Here is a 19591-nt window from a genome sequence, read left to right as displayed (position 1 = left end):
ACAGCACTAAAATTAACCAAAAATTTGGTTACAAGTATGAACACAAAAGCTATCACAAGAGTTGATGGTTTCAAACTTAGAGAACAATTAGCAGAGCAGCAACAATGGAGTTTGAAAGAAAAAACAGGAGTAAATTTATTATGTCAATAATCAAAACATAACGGTATATATGGAAGATAAATATATGGAAGGCAAAGGGTTAAAAGGAAATACACAATTCTGGGCAGAAATTTAAAGAATGAGACCTCGAGGCAAGGTCTTTTCGAAGCGTGATCCTAATAAGTGATGCTAATTTGGCACCCAAGAATACGAAAGAACGAGATCAGCAAAATGCTAAATCTTACTTTGTCCTACAAGCTAAGCTAAGCCAAGCCAAGCCAGCAAAATTATGCTCTTAATTTACTAGAGCTAATCGTAACCAAACCTCTCCGCGGCTGCTGGCTACTTCGTGGAACTTTCTTGGAGTAATTCGCTAGTTTAGTATTATAGATTATAATGGCCGAGTGTGGTGGCCGGATGCTCTTCCACAAAGAAGTGCATTCTTTGGAATGGGAAATTCATCCCTGAGAGAAGTTGACGATGTATAGACCCTCAAGTAGAATTGTTGTCCAAGGTACTGTCGCGCCCAAAACTCTGTCCTCAGGTTCCACATTCCAACGTTGTCAAGTGCAACATAAATTGCGGTCCATGACTTGGGATATACCTGCACCCCAACACACCAACGAACACATCAATTGACTTTTACATGGAGAGTGCATTATCCCAAGACATACAATCAACAAGTATTTCAATCTTTCTACCTGAGTTGTGCTGCGGAAAACTGCATCTCTAAGATTGTATCCATTTCTACTAGCTGCTGTCCACTGTCCTCCATCCATCCTGCAGTTCAAGGCCACGTTAAGGGGGGAAGAAAGAAAGCTGTAGTAATCTTAATTTCTAAATGTCTAGACCACAAACTGCACAAGCTCAACTCAGGTTACAGGTCCATTGATACTCCAATTCCACAAAGACCATTTCTCTTTTTAAGCTTACCCGACTACAAAGAAAGCATAACCATCGAGGTGCCAACTTTGTATGATGTCCTCGTTGTTCTCAAATACAATCTCAATGAAGGCTCTGTAGTCAGCCTGCAGAACAGATGTGTCCAGGTAAATTCCTCCGCCCGTAGGAGCACTAGATATGCTGTTAACACGGTAAACTCCAGGAATGTTGAAGAAATCAGCCAATTTTAGCGGAGTGTCAGCCGGCACAAAAGAGACACTGTTGACAGCATATCTCTGCTTGCCATTGACCCGTCCAGCAGAGCTGGCCAGCCTGATGGTTCTGGTTGTGTTTATCATACCATAGTGGTATGAACCTTGTGGATTAGGCCTTGGTCCACTTGCTGTGAGATTAGTCCTACAATAGATGAGAGAGATTTAACTGATTAAAAACCAAACTTTCCAAAAGTTTGAAGGGGTAACAAGTAGTAGTGTTACCTAATAGAACGGGCCTGATTTAGTGACCAGTCGACTTGGATGGTGGGTCCGCCAGGAATCGGACCTGAGGCGCGGCTGTTTGAGTTGGCGTAGCGAAGAAAACCAGTGGTAGTGATGATGGGAGTAGTGAAGCGGGTATTTACCACGATGAAGTAGTCCTGGGGAGGCTGGTCTGCTGTTACTAGAACAGACATGGACTGGCCAACATGAACATCAATTGATGAATAGGTATTTTGCAAGGTATGAGTACCCTCCACTTCTACCAGCTTCAACTTGTGTCCCTGAATGCGGAAGTTGAGGGAATGTTGCAATCCAACGTTTGATATTCTGAGTCTGTAAGTTTTTCCTGTTGCAGTCCATCAGATCACAAGAGTGAGAGGATTGACAGGAAGTCTTAAACGGCAGCACCGACCAAAAATAATTAAATTACAAATCGTCATCCATCTCGTTTGCTGCCTTTGGGGAACATTTTTACTTTGTTATTGCCAACACCTTCTAATGTAAATAGATAGGAAATGTTAAGACTGGGACAAAGGAAGGCGCAAAATAATAAAATGTTCAAACACGGCGTGGTGCAAGTATTTAGTACCTTGTTCAAAAGTGAGGGAGGTGCCATTAGGACCGCGTCCGTTAATAAGTATCCCGTCGGGGAAAGGCAGCTTATGGCCCCCGTCGAGAATTCTCTTCAGGACCTACACCGACAAAAAGCAAAAGTGTTTCTAACTCAGAAAATTGAAGGAAATTCTCCAAGCCATTTTTCATTTTTATTTTTTTTTAAACATGTGCGGATAGTGAATACAAATTAGAAGTCATATTCAATATAATTAATGTATTGCTACTCTCTCTTGTAGACAACCTTTGTCGACTGGTAGTGTGGTGGTGGGCCTAGAACGTGCCAAAAACTGGAAAGGCTGCGGCCCCAGTAGTAATAAAGCAATAAGCTGGTTAGTTCAGTCCAGAGCAAAAGCATTTCGTCTTCACAAATCAGCCACTAGAAATTTATACTTGTGAAATTTTTTTTTTAAAAAAATGCCACGATTCATGTCCAGCGAATTTGCGCACGACATATTGAATATGTGGTATCATGGCTCAACTACTATCTGGAAAAAGCATCAACCAACTACTCTTTTAACTTTTTCTTTCCCCCCACCCCGCAAAAAAAAAAAAAAAAAGAGTTATTTGAAAGGAATCCATCAAGTACACAATCACGAGCCCTTCGCCACTTGGGCCGCGGAAGTCCAAAAGTCATGAAATTTGCCCATTCAAATCTTCCAGGGAGGGGTCCCAACCAATTTTAGGTGGGTAAAGGAGTGGGAATGGCCCCGGACCAAAAGTGCAAATAAAAGCAGAAAATTTAACCAACCATGTGAACCAGGCTTCGATCAATTTCAAACAATTAAATGCTGCCCCGCAATGGTTAAGGTGTACACTGTACTAATACTACACACACCGGACAAAGTGGACGGGACCATCTCTTCAAGTTCAAGTGTAAACATATAGAACACTTTCCACATACAACCCAAAGACATATAGGTAATGAAATTCCACGTATGTTTTTTTTTCTATTTTGCTGTTTTCCAACAACCAAATTATGGGTCTGTACTAGTCTTCCCAAAATTGTTAAAAGGGAGATTCCATCTGGCATTATCCAGCATGCATAGATGAAACATCATGATTGCTAATTTCCATTTTTTATTTTTATTCTTTTGCAATAAAAAGAATTCTTACCGTGTGGTTCTTGCTGTACCAATCTCCAATAAGAACAGTGAAATCACCGGCTGGTTCGGCGAAAGGAACAGGGATTACAGATCTGCTGAGAATTCTGAAGCCTCCAAATCCGCCAGCAGCCTTGTGGAATGCGAGGGAAGGGAAGTAATAGAAGCTTCCGATTTGATCTTTCACTTGAAGGATGTATGTGTAGTTTTTGCCCGGAGGAATTGGGCACGTTGTCCCGTAAACTCCATCCACATAGGAGTTTCTCCTATTTTGGATTCCGCTCCTAATGCCAAGTAGATACTAATGTTAACCAAGTACACTACACAGGGTTGTAAGAAAATTTTGAACAAGGATCACGAAAGATCAGGAAGAACTACTACTTCGATTAACTAATCTGGCTAGTAATAATACTAGATCAGTGAGAATGTGGTTCATTTTTGTTTTTCGGAAGCCAGTTCCCATTTTCTAGGGGCCATCATATTTCAGTAGCAAGAACTAGCTGTATTAAAATCGCTAAACCAGCTTATCGAAAAATCATGCTCCGACGCGAAAAATCATGCTCCGACGCGAATTTCTGCTGTAAAAGGCCAAATTGGCTGTTTAATTGCTGTCTCACTTCTTTTGTGGCTGCTGCATCTTTCTGGCTTTTGTCCAGGTTTCAGTGGCAGTGAGTGAACCTCTGATCATGAGCTAAAAATACAACAAGCGAATCTAAGCTGGCTTGGCTTTCGATTTGACAAAAGGACCTGAAATGAATAGTCCAGTACATTATGCATGTTCAGCTTTATAGACCGAGTGTGTTGTTGAACTGCACCGGCACATCCTCCAAGATGGCCCCGATTTTACTTACCGTACACTAGGGGCTCAAGGTTTACGACTATAGTTAAAAACTACCATTTATTTATTCACCCATCAATTTTTCCTCAGCCCAAAAAAAAAAGGATATCGGCCCAGGATTTTCATCAATCTCTCTGCATTTTCGTTTTCTATGTTTCTCCTTATCCTAGAAAAAAAATGTTGGGAGCCAAAGATCTGATATTTCGTTCTTCTTGTTTTTTTACCCCATTTTCGAGTTGATCAATAGAAGTGGGGACTGCTTAGAATGTAAACCGTACACCAGGTCGAGCCTTGTTTGCACAGTCATTTTCCGTGATCACATTTCTCTATTATCTTTTTTTCTCACATACATCAAATCACTATAGTAATTTTTCTAAAAAAAAAAATCTTATAAAATATAATCCAAACACAATCTAATGTTTGAATTGCATTTTTTGAATTTTTTATAAAAAAAATTATTAGAGCGATTTGAAATATTACTTTCCAAACAAGGCCTAAAATCATACTATGTGCTATTGAAGCACCCAACAGATTTACTCCAGAGAGCACATCCGACATTAGAAACCATGTGCGGTGTTTCAATCTTCTAGTTTTCCCATTACATGAATGAATCTACTGATTACAATAACTGTCTTTGCTCGTGGAAAAATTTTTTTACCATTAGATCAATCATACTAGCTTGTATGATCAGAAAAAAAGGGGCAGCCTCTGACCCCACTGCTGCCCAATTACCAAAAAAAAAAAAAAAAGAAGAAGCAATTTTGCACAAAACACTACTGGTAATAAACATGTGCAGCTCACTTTTTGAAGTTTAGCCTAAAGAAAGTGCCATGGAATGAATAGATCTATCACCATCTCGTGACTACAAGATAATGTATGATATACCATTTCCTGACTTAGAAACAAAAGCCTTCGGTGAAGTTTTACCGCTTCGCATTTAGTGCCCGCACTGGAAGATGAGAACTAATAGCAGTACTACTATTATGTTTATGCTCCTGGATCTATATATGTTACCACATGGAACATGGTAGTGATGGAGTAATAAGCAATGAATTTGTCATTAAATTTTGACATCACTTAATGCTGTAATTAATCCTGCAAGCAACTGGTATAATCTATATACTGGTATATTAGTATATTCTGGAAGGTCGTGAATCCCAAAAAAAGGGGAGAAAAAAAAAAAGAACTACGACCAGCTTAAGCAAGGATTACGTCTACGTGGGAGCTATCCTACATTCTATCACGGAGAATGGATGCTATTTAGTAACAAATTACCTGTCAGCGAGGCGAACATGCAAAACTCAAAACGCATGCTGATAAAATCTGCTCAAAAACCTCTGGTTACAGCCTAGCTAGATGAAAACGATAAGGAACTGGGGATGAATGTTCCAAATTTCCATCCCAGTATTTATTAGGAGCAGCAAAGTTACTGTGTAATCAATAAGGAGGAATGCATAAAATTTTGTGCATTTGAGGATTGAGGCCGGTAGCGATTGGGACCGTGGAAAATCTGATGGATGAGAAGATGGAGGGAGGAGGAGGAGGTAGAGGAACGGAGTAGTAAAAATCAACAATAACAATAATAATAGTAGATGATTGTTCTTACCAGGAAAGGAGAAAAGGTTCGGTTAAGCTGTTGAATACGTTGATAACGAGATTATTATTGGTGACAGAGTGAATGTCAGGACCAGGGAATTGTCCATTGATCAAGATCCCCTGCAAATTAAAGTTTGCAAACCAAATCAAACAGATCAATAACTTTTTTTTTTTAATTAAAAAAAAAACCATCAATATATTCTTCCTCCGAGTTAGTTGCTAAATGTAGAAAGAACAGATCAACCAGAAGGGCAATGACTGACCATGGACTGATAATACGATATGTACTCGTTTTAGATGGTAAAGCAGTTGACCACGACATCAGATCATATTGATGGTGCCGTTAAGTAATAAATTAAGCAAACCTGCTGGGGAACGCCGAGCGGATAGATGGTGCCGTAAGTAACATTCCAGTTAAAGAATAGGTAGGGATCCTCGGCTTTAGCAATGGCGGCAAAAAGCACTGCACAAGTAGCCGTAAACAACACGGCCGCTGATTTTAGCGGCATTTTCATCACTGTCCTGACTGCTCTGCAACTTCCACGGTTTTCCTTTCCGTTGAGCTTTGAGATTTTTTTTTTGTTTTTGAAAGAGAATGGAATGGAAGGAACTTTAAACTGGAAGAGAGAGAGAGAGAGAGAGCAGTGGAGGGAGGGAACTGAAAAGAAAGGATAGGAGGGAAGTGAAGGACAGAGGGATGGCGCGTTATTTAAAGCGCGCTACAGATTTGTTCTAACAGAGGAAAGTTTTTTTTTCAAAAAACAAAAGAAAAAATAACAGAGGAAAGTGACGTACGCAAACGCAAACACACATTCACACGGTAATTTTTCGGTGCGCGGGTGAAAAATGTTTACAAACACCAGTCTACCACAGGATTGGATTAAAGGTTTGAAAAATACACTAATGGATATCATAATGTAATAATAAGGAAGAGAAAAAGGAGAGAAGAATGTAGGAAGAGAAAACAATTGGGGTGTCGGTGGCGGGGTCCACGCGTACAAAATTGAGGGGCCACTGGCCTTTCCACATGCTCTTAATTTGTTTCCTTCTACTTGGTCGGATGGACTATGGAGGCCGGGGGCGGGGGTGGTGGTGGTGGAATCAGGAGGAGCCAGGAGTGAGTAAAACTTAACATGGACACGGAGGGCGGTTTTGGGCACCAGCCACGGAGAAGGCATGTGCTGGGTTGCAGGTGGGAGGTCCCACACCTTCCTCTTTAAAACCCAGCACGTACTTCTCACTTCCCAACTTCTCCCCTGGTATATGTAATGATACGGCGAGCGCATCGGTGCTGTTGTGAAATCGTTATTAAAAAGCGGAGGGTTGAATTAGAGACCTCATGCCCCCGGGGTGCAGAGCGGCTGGCCGAGGGATGTCCTCTTTAGGGCCTTTGTTAATAATCTCTGGTTCCTTGGTGGGACGGGAGCCAAGGTCCAGTCCAGTGGAGGACTAGTCGATTGCGAATGCAGGTGGATACTTGCACTGAAGGAAAAAAAAAAAAAATTAGAGACCTCATCACTGTTACCTAACCTAATCAAGAACGGAAAATATAAATAGATAAAATTACTCTTAAAATTTTTGATGCTTAGTGGCGGGGTCAGGGCGGTTTAAAAAGTAGTACTTAGTACTTTATGATTTTAATAATAGGCACCTCTCTCTCAACAAATATGGCGGACATGAAGATGTTGGAATTTTAATAGTGCTAATAAGCACGCAGAATTCTCAGTGTCACTTTTCTAATGACAATTCAGTGTCACTTCTATATTTATGTCAAGTGTTCTGTTTATTTAATTTATCATATGCTATTTATTTAAATTTTTTCTATTATCACGTGATAAATGGGATTGACACTGAATTTGGTACTTAGTAGTGGCACGAAAGATAACAACTGGGTAATGAGAAGATCCAGAAGGGGCAGTAGAATCGGTTTGTTAAATTCCGTTCACGTGCAGGTAAAAAAAAAAAAAAAAAAGTACTGCTATCAATTTGTTAACACACGCAAAAGGACTTTTTGTTTTTATGGACCAAAAATATTTGAAAGATAGCAGTGAGCCTGGCGGCATGGTACTGGACAGGAGGGAGAATAATTTTGGGTCTTTGTTAGTTTAATCGTCTCGGTCCACAACCCTAATGAGTTAAGAATGGTCGGGGGATGTAAAATGGTGGTGTAGTAGAAAGTAGGCTACAAATATGTAAAAGTTACATTCGGTACCAGCAAATCAAATCATGTGACATGTCGGTCTGCTCTGCTTAAATTTTACTACTACTACTGCTGCTGCTGCGGCCATTGTCTGCGTAGGGCTGCAAACGAATCGAGCCGCTCGCGAACGGCTCGAGTCAAGCTCGAGTCGAGCTCGAGCCAGCTCGAGTCAAACTCGAGCTCGAACTCGAGCTCAGAATATTAAGCTCGTTAGAGCTTGAGTATATATATTTATATATATTTTTTATTTTTATTTAATAATAAAATTACGTATATTATATATAAATATATTTTAATTTTTTATTTTCATAGTGAAATTACGTATATATCCTTAATATTTTATTATTTATTCAGAAAAAAATATTATTTTTTTTATTTTTTTTAAAATAAAATAATTTTTTTTTATTTTTTTCGAGCTCGAGCTCGAAAATTGCCAGCTCGTCGAGCTCGAGCTCGAGCTTGGTAAAATTTAGTCGAGGCTCGGCTCGATTAGCTCAAAACTCGACTCGACTCGACTCGTTTGCAGCCCTGCGTCTGCATTGACTGCGTGTTCTGATATTTGATCTTCCTAATCTGCCAATTACTTATATTAGTATAAGCATTCAGAAGTTAAGGCCCTGTTTGGATTGCCATTTTCTGCCAGAAAATTACGTCATTTTCCGTGATCACATTTCCTTATTACCTTTTTCCCTCACATACATCAAATCGCTACAGTAATTTTTTCATGAAAAATGACGGAAAATGCAATCCAAACAGGGTTAATTCTTCATTCTTCTGGTATAATCCCATAATAATACCATGTGCCTTCATTGACCGGACTCCCCTCGGAAAAAGAAAAGAAAAAGAGAGAGAGACAGTAGTGTTGAGCGTCAAAATTTGAAGTAGTGCTGCTGCCCGCTTCCTCTACTTAGAAAAAGAGGAGGATACACACACACACACACACACAATTTCCAGTAGTAGGTCACAAATCAAATGATTCTACTCTACAATCTACATTTTGACGTGGGAATACAGCATAGTGTTGTAGAAAAAACAAAAAAAGACAGCTGTGGCCTGTGAAAAAAATTCAAACGTGGAAGCTAAGGCAACAGCCACAGGGAGGACCGGAGCGACCCCTCCGCTCGCTGGGGCTGGGGCTGGCTGATTGGTTTTTTCATTTTTGAGGCAGCACGTGCCATGATTGCATTTCCCATCTCAATTCATGATTATTGATTAGCCGAAACCCATTAGAGCAAATCAAAGCAAATTTTTAGAATTTTGCGGAAGAAGTAGTAGTAGTGTCTTCCAACTTATGAAGCCATTAACGCGGCAAATTGGTCAAATTTGAACTGCAATATTCTAATTCCAAAAGGATGTAGGTAGACTCCAACCACGAGCACGGGTCTAACACTGCTGGAAACATCTGGATCAAAGCCATTCTAGGACCCAGTTGGCGCGATTAGTGGCTTGACGGACACTTCACCTGACCCGTTGGTATGATCAATGATGATAAAAAAAAAAAAAAAAAGGGTACTTAAAAGCATCATCAATATGAGGGAATTCAATGGGTAGGAAGTAGGATCATTTCCACAAAGGGATGGACAACAATTTCATGCTAGTACCATATTGTATTAGTACAAGAGTTAAAAGCAAAAAGACCTACTAGGTTCTGTTTGATAACATAAAAAAAAGTGCTGAATCTGAACTTTTTCAGACATCCAGATGTTTTGAGTGTTTGATAAATAAAAATCTATTTACTGAATTTGTTAAGTAATGCTGAATTTGTGTGTATTTTTTTTAGCACAAGAATTCTAACCGAATGCTTAATTCTGATACGAATCAATAGAATTATTTCAACTATCTTATAGTATCTATCAAATCTACTCTTGTTTGTTAATCATGTTTAAAATTCTTATCTAATTAAACAACCTAATATTTTCTACCTAATATTTTCTATCTAATGATTTTCTATTTCTCCTTTCTCCCTTTTAGATGATTTTCACATCTTCTCCATACTTCTCATATAATATATTTCATCTTTTTATATTAATTTGATTTAAAAATAAATATTATCATTTTCATACCTAACAATTTTAAGCTAATTAAATCATAGATTTTATTTCTTTTTTTTTGGATGAAAAAATATAAAGGCAAAATTATCAAATTTAACTTATTAAGCATTCAGTTATAAATGTTTATCAAACAGCATAAATAGATTTAGCATTAAAATTCATATATTTCTTTTTAGTACTTAAAATTCAGCAAATTAATTGTTTCAGTATTCAGATTTCAAAATTCAGATTCAGTTTTATCAAACGAAACCCTAGCTAGCAAACCTAACGTATTAACGAAGATACCCAGTGGCATTGCGTTCCATTTCCACCCAATAGGTAGGGAAGTGAGAACCAAAAAAAGGCATGGAAGCAACAAGGTCTTGCCTGGTACGACAAGACAGAAAAGTCTCTTAGCTGAATTTAGCTAGATGTTATGTTCAAGCATCAATGACCTCGGGCTCTACTCAATTAAACTTCCAAATTTGTTCGATTAACAGCGCTACATTTTGGCTGTGATCTGCCCGATGACGATTTAGGACGATCGGAATTTGCTGCATCAACAATGATGCCAAAAGTACACGAACAGAAGATCGCCGATCCCGAAATCTAATAATCTGATCCACAATCAAGTTATCCCCGTGTCTCTCTTTTTTCCTTTTTTTGGCAGAAGCATCGAGCTTTAAATAGCCCATTACTCTTAACAGGAGTAGCAATTTATGACCAGTATGCAACCGAATCACACACACTACTATGCATCTGGACCTTTTCCCATCCACTGCTTCACAATCTGACACTGCCGTAAATAATACAGGCTGTCATACGAGAAAATTGGTCCCATAAGGATTCAACTTTCAACTTTCAAGAGAGGGCCACCCAAAAAAAAAAAAAAGGACCAAGGAGAAGAAGATAGGACAGCACGAAGTTGGACACCCCAAAAGAAAATGAAAAGCAAAACGTCTACCGACAATTTTGAGCCTCCTTTCTTTCTCACTATTCAACCTTGACTGCACTTGCATATGATCCAAGTTCAAATGGAGTTAAAGACTTCTTCGGGTGGGATAACCGGTGAATTTCAAATCTAGGTATCTCACAGTAGGTCCACATGTTTCCTCCCTCTATTGAAATTTTACAAATCTGAAATAATTTCTGAGTTAACAAAGTAATGTGTATCGTGTCACGAAAGAAAAAGTTGAAACCACAGAACTTCCAACTTCAGTCAAATTGAACTATTCTGCAAGGAGCCCTTAGAATCCGGTTTTGAACAGCTATAATTCGTCCTCAAATACGAAGATTTTGAACAAACTCACATACATCGGGGAAGGACCAAGAGTCACGAACTATCTGACAATTTGCAGGCACTTGGCCAGCCAAATTGCAGAATGCAGTAGTCATTCTCAGCCCTCCTTGACCAAACTGTAGCGGCAACTTTAAACCCAATTAAATGGAAGAGCAAAACTGTATATGATCGGCGAGCAATGTAACGCAAAAGGAAAGAGACACCAGAGAATCAGAGATGCATCATAATTGAATTTGAGCAAAGAACCAAGCACCACAACGAAAGATTTTTATCTGATGCCACTCTCCAACTTTAGATGATCTAACACAGTGTCACTTAAACAGAGCAAAATAAGTTGTTCGTTTTCACCATAATTCATATTTCAGAGTAATTATAATTAGCCATTATCTGTGAACAACTGCTAGGCAAGACATAACTTGCTAGTTTGAAAGCCCGGTTTGAATGTAGAAATGCTGGCATAGTATTAATAGTCGCATACAAACCCCTATTCAGTTACCAAGTAAGAGGACGCTTGCCCAACATTCCTGGGGAGCTGAAAACTAGTCCACAAATAGAATCTAGGATAGACATGACTTGCAAGTTGGAACACTCAGCTTTAAGTATGAAATGCTGTCATAGCATCAATAGTTACATGAACTCTCAGTAACTCAAATGCAACATTTAGATTTACCCGTCCCGTGATTCGCTCAATGCTCTGGCATGTGGCTGAAGGGGATATGATTTGAATACAGAATTGCATCTATAGCTGTAAAGAATACAGAATTGTATCAAAGGCCTATGCAGGACGGTAAACAATCGCTTATTTTGTTCAGTTCTTGCTCCTTCAGTGATATTGCATATACCACAATTAGAAGAAGAGAATAATAGCCTTTTCAGCAAGCTTCTTCCTAAATCCTATCATCCCATTACACGTTTATCCTATAATTCCATCTGCATGATGTCAAACAAAACCTAACGCAGAATATATCCGATAATTAACCAATGACTGCCAGTTTGCACACGAACGGTTATGCAATAACTAGAAATGCATTTCAGGAACGTCCAGAAACCCACTCCACATCAGATTAAGTATCAATAGTCAACGGCACAAAACGTCACTTAAACCCTAAACCCAGATATGTGTAATGAAGAAGCAAATTCCGATTACAAAAAAAAAATCCCAAGAAGCAAAAAAAAAAAAAAAGGTCAAGAGCGACTCTATTTTAGCATGAAAAAGCATATTTACCGGTGTATTTGGCTTCAGTCTTCACCGAAGAGGAGGCGGAGCCTCGTAGTAAAAAGGCCAGAGTGGTCACGAGCAGCTTCAGCAAGGAGGCTTTGCTTGATGTGGTTCTTTCGATTAATCAGGCCCTCTTGCTCTTGTTTGAGAGCGGCAGCGTCTTCCTGGAGCTCGTGGAGGCGGTACTTTTGACCCAGCGATCTAACGCTCAATAGTAAGATTCCGGTCATCATGAACAACTGTATAAAGCTGTGTTTTCTTTTTATGGCATTTGCTACGAGCCCGAGTGACTTCTTCGGGTTTTGAGCGCCGGAGCTTGAAGGTGGCGCAGAGGGAGCCATGGCTGGCCGAAACTGATTGAGAGGCCCGCTGTTCTACCGTATCACTTTTCAGCTACAACAGCAGCGTACTACTAGAATTTTCCGGATTTCCTCTGGAGGAAACACCCCTTAAATTAATTGAATTGAGAGGCCCCGATGTTGTCTTCTCGTATTGCAAACGCATAGAACCCTAATTAAGCTAAGCCAGCAGCAGCCCCATTAAACGAGCCTAATTGAATCTGACTCGGATTGAGTTTGACGACCGCTTTTCGTACTTCACTCTCGTTGCTTTATTTTTTCCATACATCACTGTTAAATTTCTTAAATGCCAGCAAAAATTGAATCTTTTCTGAACATAATCTAACATTGAATCTTTTTAATCAGCTTAGGAACTAACTAAGAAATGATTTTTAATCCAGCCTAATAAGGCTCAAGGATTAGATTCCTCTTCCAATAAAAAGTGTTGCCGTTAGCTCAACGCGATCGTTTGAAATCCAGCCAAGTAAAGTTCAAGGATTAAGATTTCTCTTCCAATAGGAAGTGTCAGCTAAACAAAAGAATATCGTTTGCTCTTCAACTACACAAGAGTATCAAATCCATATACATATTAGGTCTAAATACATGCTATATATGCAAAATTTGGGATTCAAATTCAAATTGCAATGATGTGACGTGCATATAAACCTGTTAAGTAACGTCGTTCATATATAATAAGAAGTGCTACAAAATTCCCGTGTCCCAATACAGATTATGGTCGTTATGGAACCAGGCTCCTGTTAAAATGACAGCGTTGCTAATGGCTTTTCGAAGAGATCAAGCCTCCTTGGACATCACCCCGCAAGTTACCAGCATAAAACTCGAGCAAGCCAGAGAAAATCAACTTGCTGATCAGATGAAGGGTGAAAACTCAAGGGCCGTGATGTTGATTGAGCCTCAAAAAAGACGTATGCCAAATGCCACCACATCAGAAGTCCAAAGTTCCACATTGTTTGCTCTGAATACTATCTATTCCCTTCGCTTCTTTTGCATTCTTGCTCAGCTCATTATTAGCACCGCGACTTCTCCCAATACCAAGCTTTGGTAAACCACGATTCAGTCCCTCTAGCAAGACACAAGCTTTACACCATTTCTGCAGATATTCGGAGCTATAGGGTCACATTCCAAGTGTTGTTCCCATCAAGCAAATAATACCATACTTAACAGCAGAAAATCAGATGATGGAACAGAGAACTGCTCCAAAAGGTAAATGTAGTCAAGTCAGAAGTAAAAGAGACACAGCAGCTGCAACAGTTTTTCATTTAAGAGGAGAGCATTTTCAAAAACATAGAATTCAGTTTGCTTCTTTTTTTTTTTGGGGGGGGGGGGGTGTTGGGGTGGGGTTTGGGGAGGGAAGGAAAAAAAAAGGACAAGGCCAAATAGATACGACCTCCTACACTTAAAAATACCAAGTAAATACAAATTTTAGCACACATAACTGGTTTACACATTACCTGGCTGGAAATGTAACCACAGCGTTCACAATTACCCTGCTCTGGCATTTTTGTTGAAGTGGAGATCCTAAAATCTTCACCTGATTTAATGATATCCAATATTGCTCTTGGTCTGCAAATCAACAGTTTTTTTTTCATTTATTGTTAATATTGCTTAAAGAAAATCAACAGAGCAGTACCTGATCCTCTCTAGATCCTTGATAAATTCTCGAGCAAATCCACGGTAAGCATTTGGAGAGTAAATGCCTGTAGTTCAAAAGGACATAACAAAAAACTAAGATTTGCAAAGTATCTAAAACATGAGACAGGAATCAACCAATTTAACTGAAAATCATTATTGGGGCAGGAAACAGTGCATGAATCTCAAAAACTTGGAACATATCCATCTTGCAGACTAAGAGGTCATTAGAAGTGCAGATAAAATCAGTATATTCCACAGCCCACTCAAAGATAGGAAAAGCTCTCATTTTCCAAAAGACTAGCCCGGCAAAGAGTCTGATGACAGTAACTTGCTCTGGGCAGTCCCTTGATCAAATAAAGAAAGACAGAGCTAATCTCTCACACACACACAGAGATGGGCTGGGAGTAGAGCAAAATATTCTGAAAATAGAGATACTATCAATATAGAAAGGTTACATGACATAAAACACACTCACATTCAGTAGAGAAGTAGTCCAACCTTTTGAAATATGCATACGTGAGCTTTAGGTTAAGGTTTTGCGGCAGTAAAGAATAAAAATCATAAAGTAATGCATTTTCAAAGAATTAAAAGGTATCTGCACACAACAATAGAACACCAAGGATATATAACAATCTCTTTCTCATATGTGTATTTGAAAGGCTTGCATCTCGGTATGGGTCCATCTTCACCAGTTGTGATAGATGTGCATCTACTCAGTCTGCAGCATGAAGCACAGAACTGTGTTAATCAATCAAGAAAGAGGAAGAAGAAAATTATTGTGGAGGGAGAGAAGGATACGTTAATGAATAGTTTAGCAGGTTTTAGGGATAAGGAAACAGTACCTGGCAATATCACCTCGCAGTATATTTAAGAGGACTGTTTCAGCAATATCATCTGCATTATGTCCTGTCACTAGTTTATCTACTTTCAACAATGTGGCACCTCGATCTAGGGCCTTGAAGACAAAGGAGAAAGCAAATGACAATCATCAGTTTATACAAGCTTAATTCTTTGCAACAGTGAAAATCAGCTAAACTTGCACAGAAGGAAATCAATTATGCATAATACTTGAGAGAAAAGTTAACTCCTCACCATGCGATTAAAGAGATTGAACATGTGTAACAGTTCACCAAGTCTAAGTGAAACATACAATTAGCATAGCTACCTAATTGATGTTTCCTAAAAACACATTCTTCAAAATATCCTGGCTAATCATGTTGAATTGCGAATTGCCACATATAGAACATTTATGTAACTTAACACATGTAGCATACATGTTTGTATCAATGAAACCTGAAGTTTATAGCAACTAATAGATAAGGAGTGTGATGAGTGTGACAAACAAATAATAGATAAGGACTGTCCAGTTAACCAACTATTTGCTTAGTTGCTTCAAGAAACAATTGATGCAGAGCAACTGATTTATCTACCAAACTGAAAATATCACTTCCATGATTACAAAATATATATAAATAATTTAAAGATGCTGCAGCAGCAAGACAAAATAAATAGCAGGCTACAGTTTCTTCCACCAAATTGGGCATGCATCTTGCTCCATGATAAGCCTATAGTTTATTATGTTGTAGCAGAACAGCCGACACTACCACATATACTAGAAAACTCCACTGTCCTCCTTTACAAATTAACACTCAACTTTATGCATGAAAATAAGTTACAACGGTTTTGGGTCCCCATGTTACATCAGACAGCACCAAAAAGAAATTATATTAGCTTTTATCAGAAAGTTCAAGTGACTGCATCTTTCCAGCTTGTTTAGTAAATAAGCTTATCTCTATTACCTGGCGCCGGAAAACACCACAAAATGTGCAGTTATTCTTCAAACCTATCAGCTTTACTATCTCATCCATTGTCCAGCCATACAAATCCTTGTAGGAAACAACTTTAAGAGGAAGTCCGTACTGTACAAAGAAGGGAACAGCATATCAGATAAGAGAAACAGACAAGAAAACTAAATCTCCACAGCATCACAAAAGATATTAGTCCAATGCTTTCATGGAAATAGACAACATCTATGTTGCTCGGAATCTCCACAGCATCACAAAAGATAGTAGTCCAATGCTTTCATAGTCATAGACAACGTCTATGTTGCTCGGACTCCGGTGCGGATGTAGGATAATTAGATCTTTTAACACTAAAAACTAGGATACACAGACAAGTCTAGAAACTCAGACACAGGGACGTAGACATGGCACTATGATTGGATGGATAATTAGATCAAGGAAATTGGCCTTGCATATGAAATGCTATTTTATACAATTAATCCTTTTAAAGGATGAAATGGGGATGGTGAAGTATTAAAGTCACCTAAAAGTGACAGGCGTCTGGTGACCAACTAGCAAAACAAAAAATATGGACATTAGTTATCCAATCAATGCAGTGGTAACCTCTAACAAGTCACCAGTATGTCACTTTAAGAAATTTCTATTTTTCCTGTCATTCTCTCCGTCAACTGTGTTGAGTCCAACTGTGACTCTGAGTTCGAATATTTCCTCGTTTTCCACAATCTAAAACCATCCTTATCCTCTCCATCTTCACCTCAATCCTCTTCCATTCTCAGCAATCCTCTTGAAGATCAAAGTATCGGCCTCCACAAAGATATAAGTATGGATGAATAGCAATTTTTTATGAAGCCATGCCTGAAACAGTCAACGCACCCAAATCTTTCTGACTGCATCTGATACGGATCCTGCACCCACACCCATGCCGTGCCAACACAGGTGTGCCGGCCTGAACAGCAAGTCCAACCATGCCAATATAACTTTACCTCATTTCTCTAATGAAATATTATTTGGCAAGTTTATATACTGGAAAGAACTCTAAAAAGGCACTTAGATTTACTTCAGTTGATGAAAAGCTGATGTGCTTATACTCACCAAGTAATTTTTGTTAATTGCATTATTAATCTGTTGAGTGAATCATGACATGATTCCATTAATTTCTATAAGACTTAATTAAGCTAGCAAGTTTCAAGAAGGCCCTTACAGCATGTAGGTATCAAAACCTGAATACTACTTTGCATGGATCTAGAAGAGTGGTTAACCAGTTAACTATTAGCTGTAATCACAATTTGCTAGCATGAACAAGAAGGAAGAACAATGGTCATTTTCACAAGATAAGTTTGCCTCCTAGTGCATAACCATGAAACCAAGTCTAAATCATTTAAACTAATAATTAAAAAAAAAAAAAAACCATTAACAAATCAACTGGGTGAAACTCATATATCACAAACAGCGTCAAAAATTCACATCCAAGAAGAACATAGAAAAGCACCAAACCTGAATTTCATTTCTTTTAACAGTTTCAAGAGAGTCATCACGGTACCCCGTGATGCCTTCATCAACCGACAAAAGGAATAAATCCAGGCCATAGTTGTGCCTGCGATTCAATTCTGATAATACATAAGCAAGCACCGTGGAATCTGCATAAACAAATGGGGAATGAAAAGAAAGAAACCAAATTCTAGCCAATGTAGCAGAGCAAAAGCTAGACACAATTACTTTTATATTAAAAAAAGATTCAATAACATCTTGCAGACAAATATACATAAACTGGATTATGCAAGGAAAAAATTCAATACACCCTTCAATTTTGATAACTGCGTGTTCTCAATGTAGGATGATGCAAAACAAACAAATGTGCAAAACATTCTTCAATTAAACATTTTTGCAGGTAAGCGATTTCATCCCTTTTTCACAATTAAAATTCTGTAGCAATAGTATATTGTACAAAAATTACGAGAAAGCTTTAGAATCAACGTGCTATGCGCATGTCATACTGTATTGAACACCTCGACTTTGAAAACATCACAGATAAGGAGGGCATCAAAAAATTGTGAGACTCTAACGACAATTCACCTAATTGCCATGAGTGATAACAGTTCCAGCACCTAACGTACACTTAAAATAATTTATTCAACCATCCATTGCAAAAGCAATATCCTTATGTTAATTACAAAGAACTAAAAACAAAAGTAGACAGCTTAACAACATTGGCAAGGATGTCCAACCAGTTCACGAAAAAGTAGAAAAATAGAAGCAGCTAAAATTGACCTTTTCCACCAGAAGCTCCAATGGCTACGCGTTCACCAGGCTTGAAAAGCTGGTTATCCACTATTACGCCGTGAATTTCTTCTTCGAACACCGCATAGAAACACTCCCTGCATATCTTCACTCGAGCCAGAAAAAGGGCAAAAAGAAGGAAGGAGGAGAAGAAGAAGAAGAAGAAAATCAGAATCCAAAGACCAAAGATTGAGCAAAGAGTGTGCGTGTGTGAAGTCTCGTACTTGTTCAAGGGTTTTGGGGCGTTTGAGGGCGGCGCGTCTCTGGTTACAGATGGTACAGAAGCGGCCTTTTGGGGGTTTAGCCACCACCTCTTCGGCTTCCATTTTCTGATTATCCAGAAGATTCAATCAATCGGGGAGTTTCGTGGCAAGCTGAGATGACGTCGTTTTTTCTAAGGTGTTCAAACTTTGGTTAGAGCAGTCCCCGTCCATCGGATTGAAGATCGCTGCAACGACGTCGTTTCCTTAAGTTCTTTGATACTCTTGGTGCACTTTTTTTCGGGAAAATGATAGGTTTCATCCTTCACATCTCACAAAAATATTCTTTTTGTCCCTCACTTTAAAACGAAGCAATTTCGTTAAGTTATTACATTCCTGAACCCAAATTTCAATCTAAATCAAACCACTAATCAACCTGATTATAAATTTTGAGGGTGTAATTGGTAGATCATTTGGTTAATTCAACTTGATATTCATGTGAAATTTAATGAACCTAAAAAGGAAAAATAAAAAATTATAACATAAAAAAGAAAAATTAATCTTCCCTACATTATTATTATATACACTGACGGTTTTATATATCGTCGTATCATTTTAATTTAAATTTAAATATCAAAATTTATATTTATGATACACATCTAGATTAAATTTACCAAAAAAAAAAAAAAAAACTCTACTATTCCAAGACAAAGAATGGCCTTATATGTTATAATTTTTTATTTTTTTGTTTAATAAATGTCATGTAAATATGATGAAATTAATCGAGTGATCTGTCAATTCTATTTTAGAAATTTATTACTGGATTATTGGATGGTTTGATTCAAATTGAAAATTATGTTCAAGAATATAATAGCTTTAATTTTTAAATGTCAGGGACAAATTTGCTTCATTTTAAAAGTGAGGGACGAAAAGAATATTTTTTTC

The 19591-nt window shown here is 38.3% G+C and overlaps 2 protein-coding genes across 4 annotated transcripts; both read right to left on the bottom strand.

The window, feature by feature from the left end:
* Positions 1-110: 110 nt before the first annotated feature.
* LOC113712474 (L-ascorbate oxidase homolog) lies at positions 111-6306 on the bottom strand. Its single transcript, XM_027235919.2, has 8 exons — positions 5993-6306; positions 5638-5747; positions 3207-3477; positions 2068-2170; positions 1479-1824; positions 1033-1398; positions 801-879; positions 111-703 (listed from the first exon to the last, which is right to left on the bottom strand). Exons 1-8 carry the CDS (start codon positions 6140-6142, stop codon positions 491-493), a joined length of 1638 nt encoding a protein of 545 aa, XP_027091720.2. The 5' UTR covers positions 6143-6306; the 3' UTR covers positions 111-490.
* A 7041-nt stretch (positions 6307-13347) lies between these two features.
* On the bottom strand, positions 13348-18910 carry LOC113712272 (cytoplasmic tRNA 2-thiolation protein 1). 3 transcript variants are annotated; one of them, XM_027235606.2, is made up of 10 exons: positions 18671-18910; positions 18438-18552; positions 17664-17806; positions 16167-16286; positions 15210-15322; positions 14993-15085; positions 14843-14883; positions 14366-14432; positions 14187-14298; positions 13348-13825 (listed from the first exon to the last, which is right to left on the bottom strand). In XM_027235606.2, the coding sequence occupies exons 1-10, from the start codon at positions 18770-18772 to the stop codon at positions 13661-13663; spliced, it is 1071 nt and encodes a 356-aa protein (XP_027091407.2). In that variant the 5' UTR covers positions 18773-18910; the 3' UTR covers positions 13348-13660. The 3 variants fall into 3 exon arrangements, with proteins under 3 accessions (XP_027091407.2, XP_071923042.1, XP_027091408.2); XM_072066941.1 differs by lacking the exon at positions 18671-18910 and adding an exon at positions 17043-17115; XM_027235607.2 differs by having other exon boundaries at positions 13710-13926.
* Between the last annotated feature and the right edge of the window lie 681 nt (positions 18911-19591).

Source organism: Coffea arabica, chromosome 10e, assembly GCF_036785885.1.
Source record: "Coffea arabica cultivar ET-39 chromosome 10e, Coffea Arabica ET-39 HiFi, whole genome shotgun sequence".
Taxonomy (NCBI): domain Eukaryota; kingdom Viridiplantae; phylum Streptophyta; class Magnoliopsida; order Gentianales; family Rubiaceae; genus Coffea; species Coffea arabica.
Note: the sequence above shows the minus strand (reverse complement) of the source record. Positions and strands in the feature narration are given on the sequence as shown.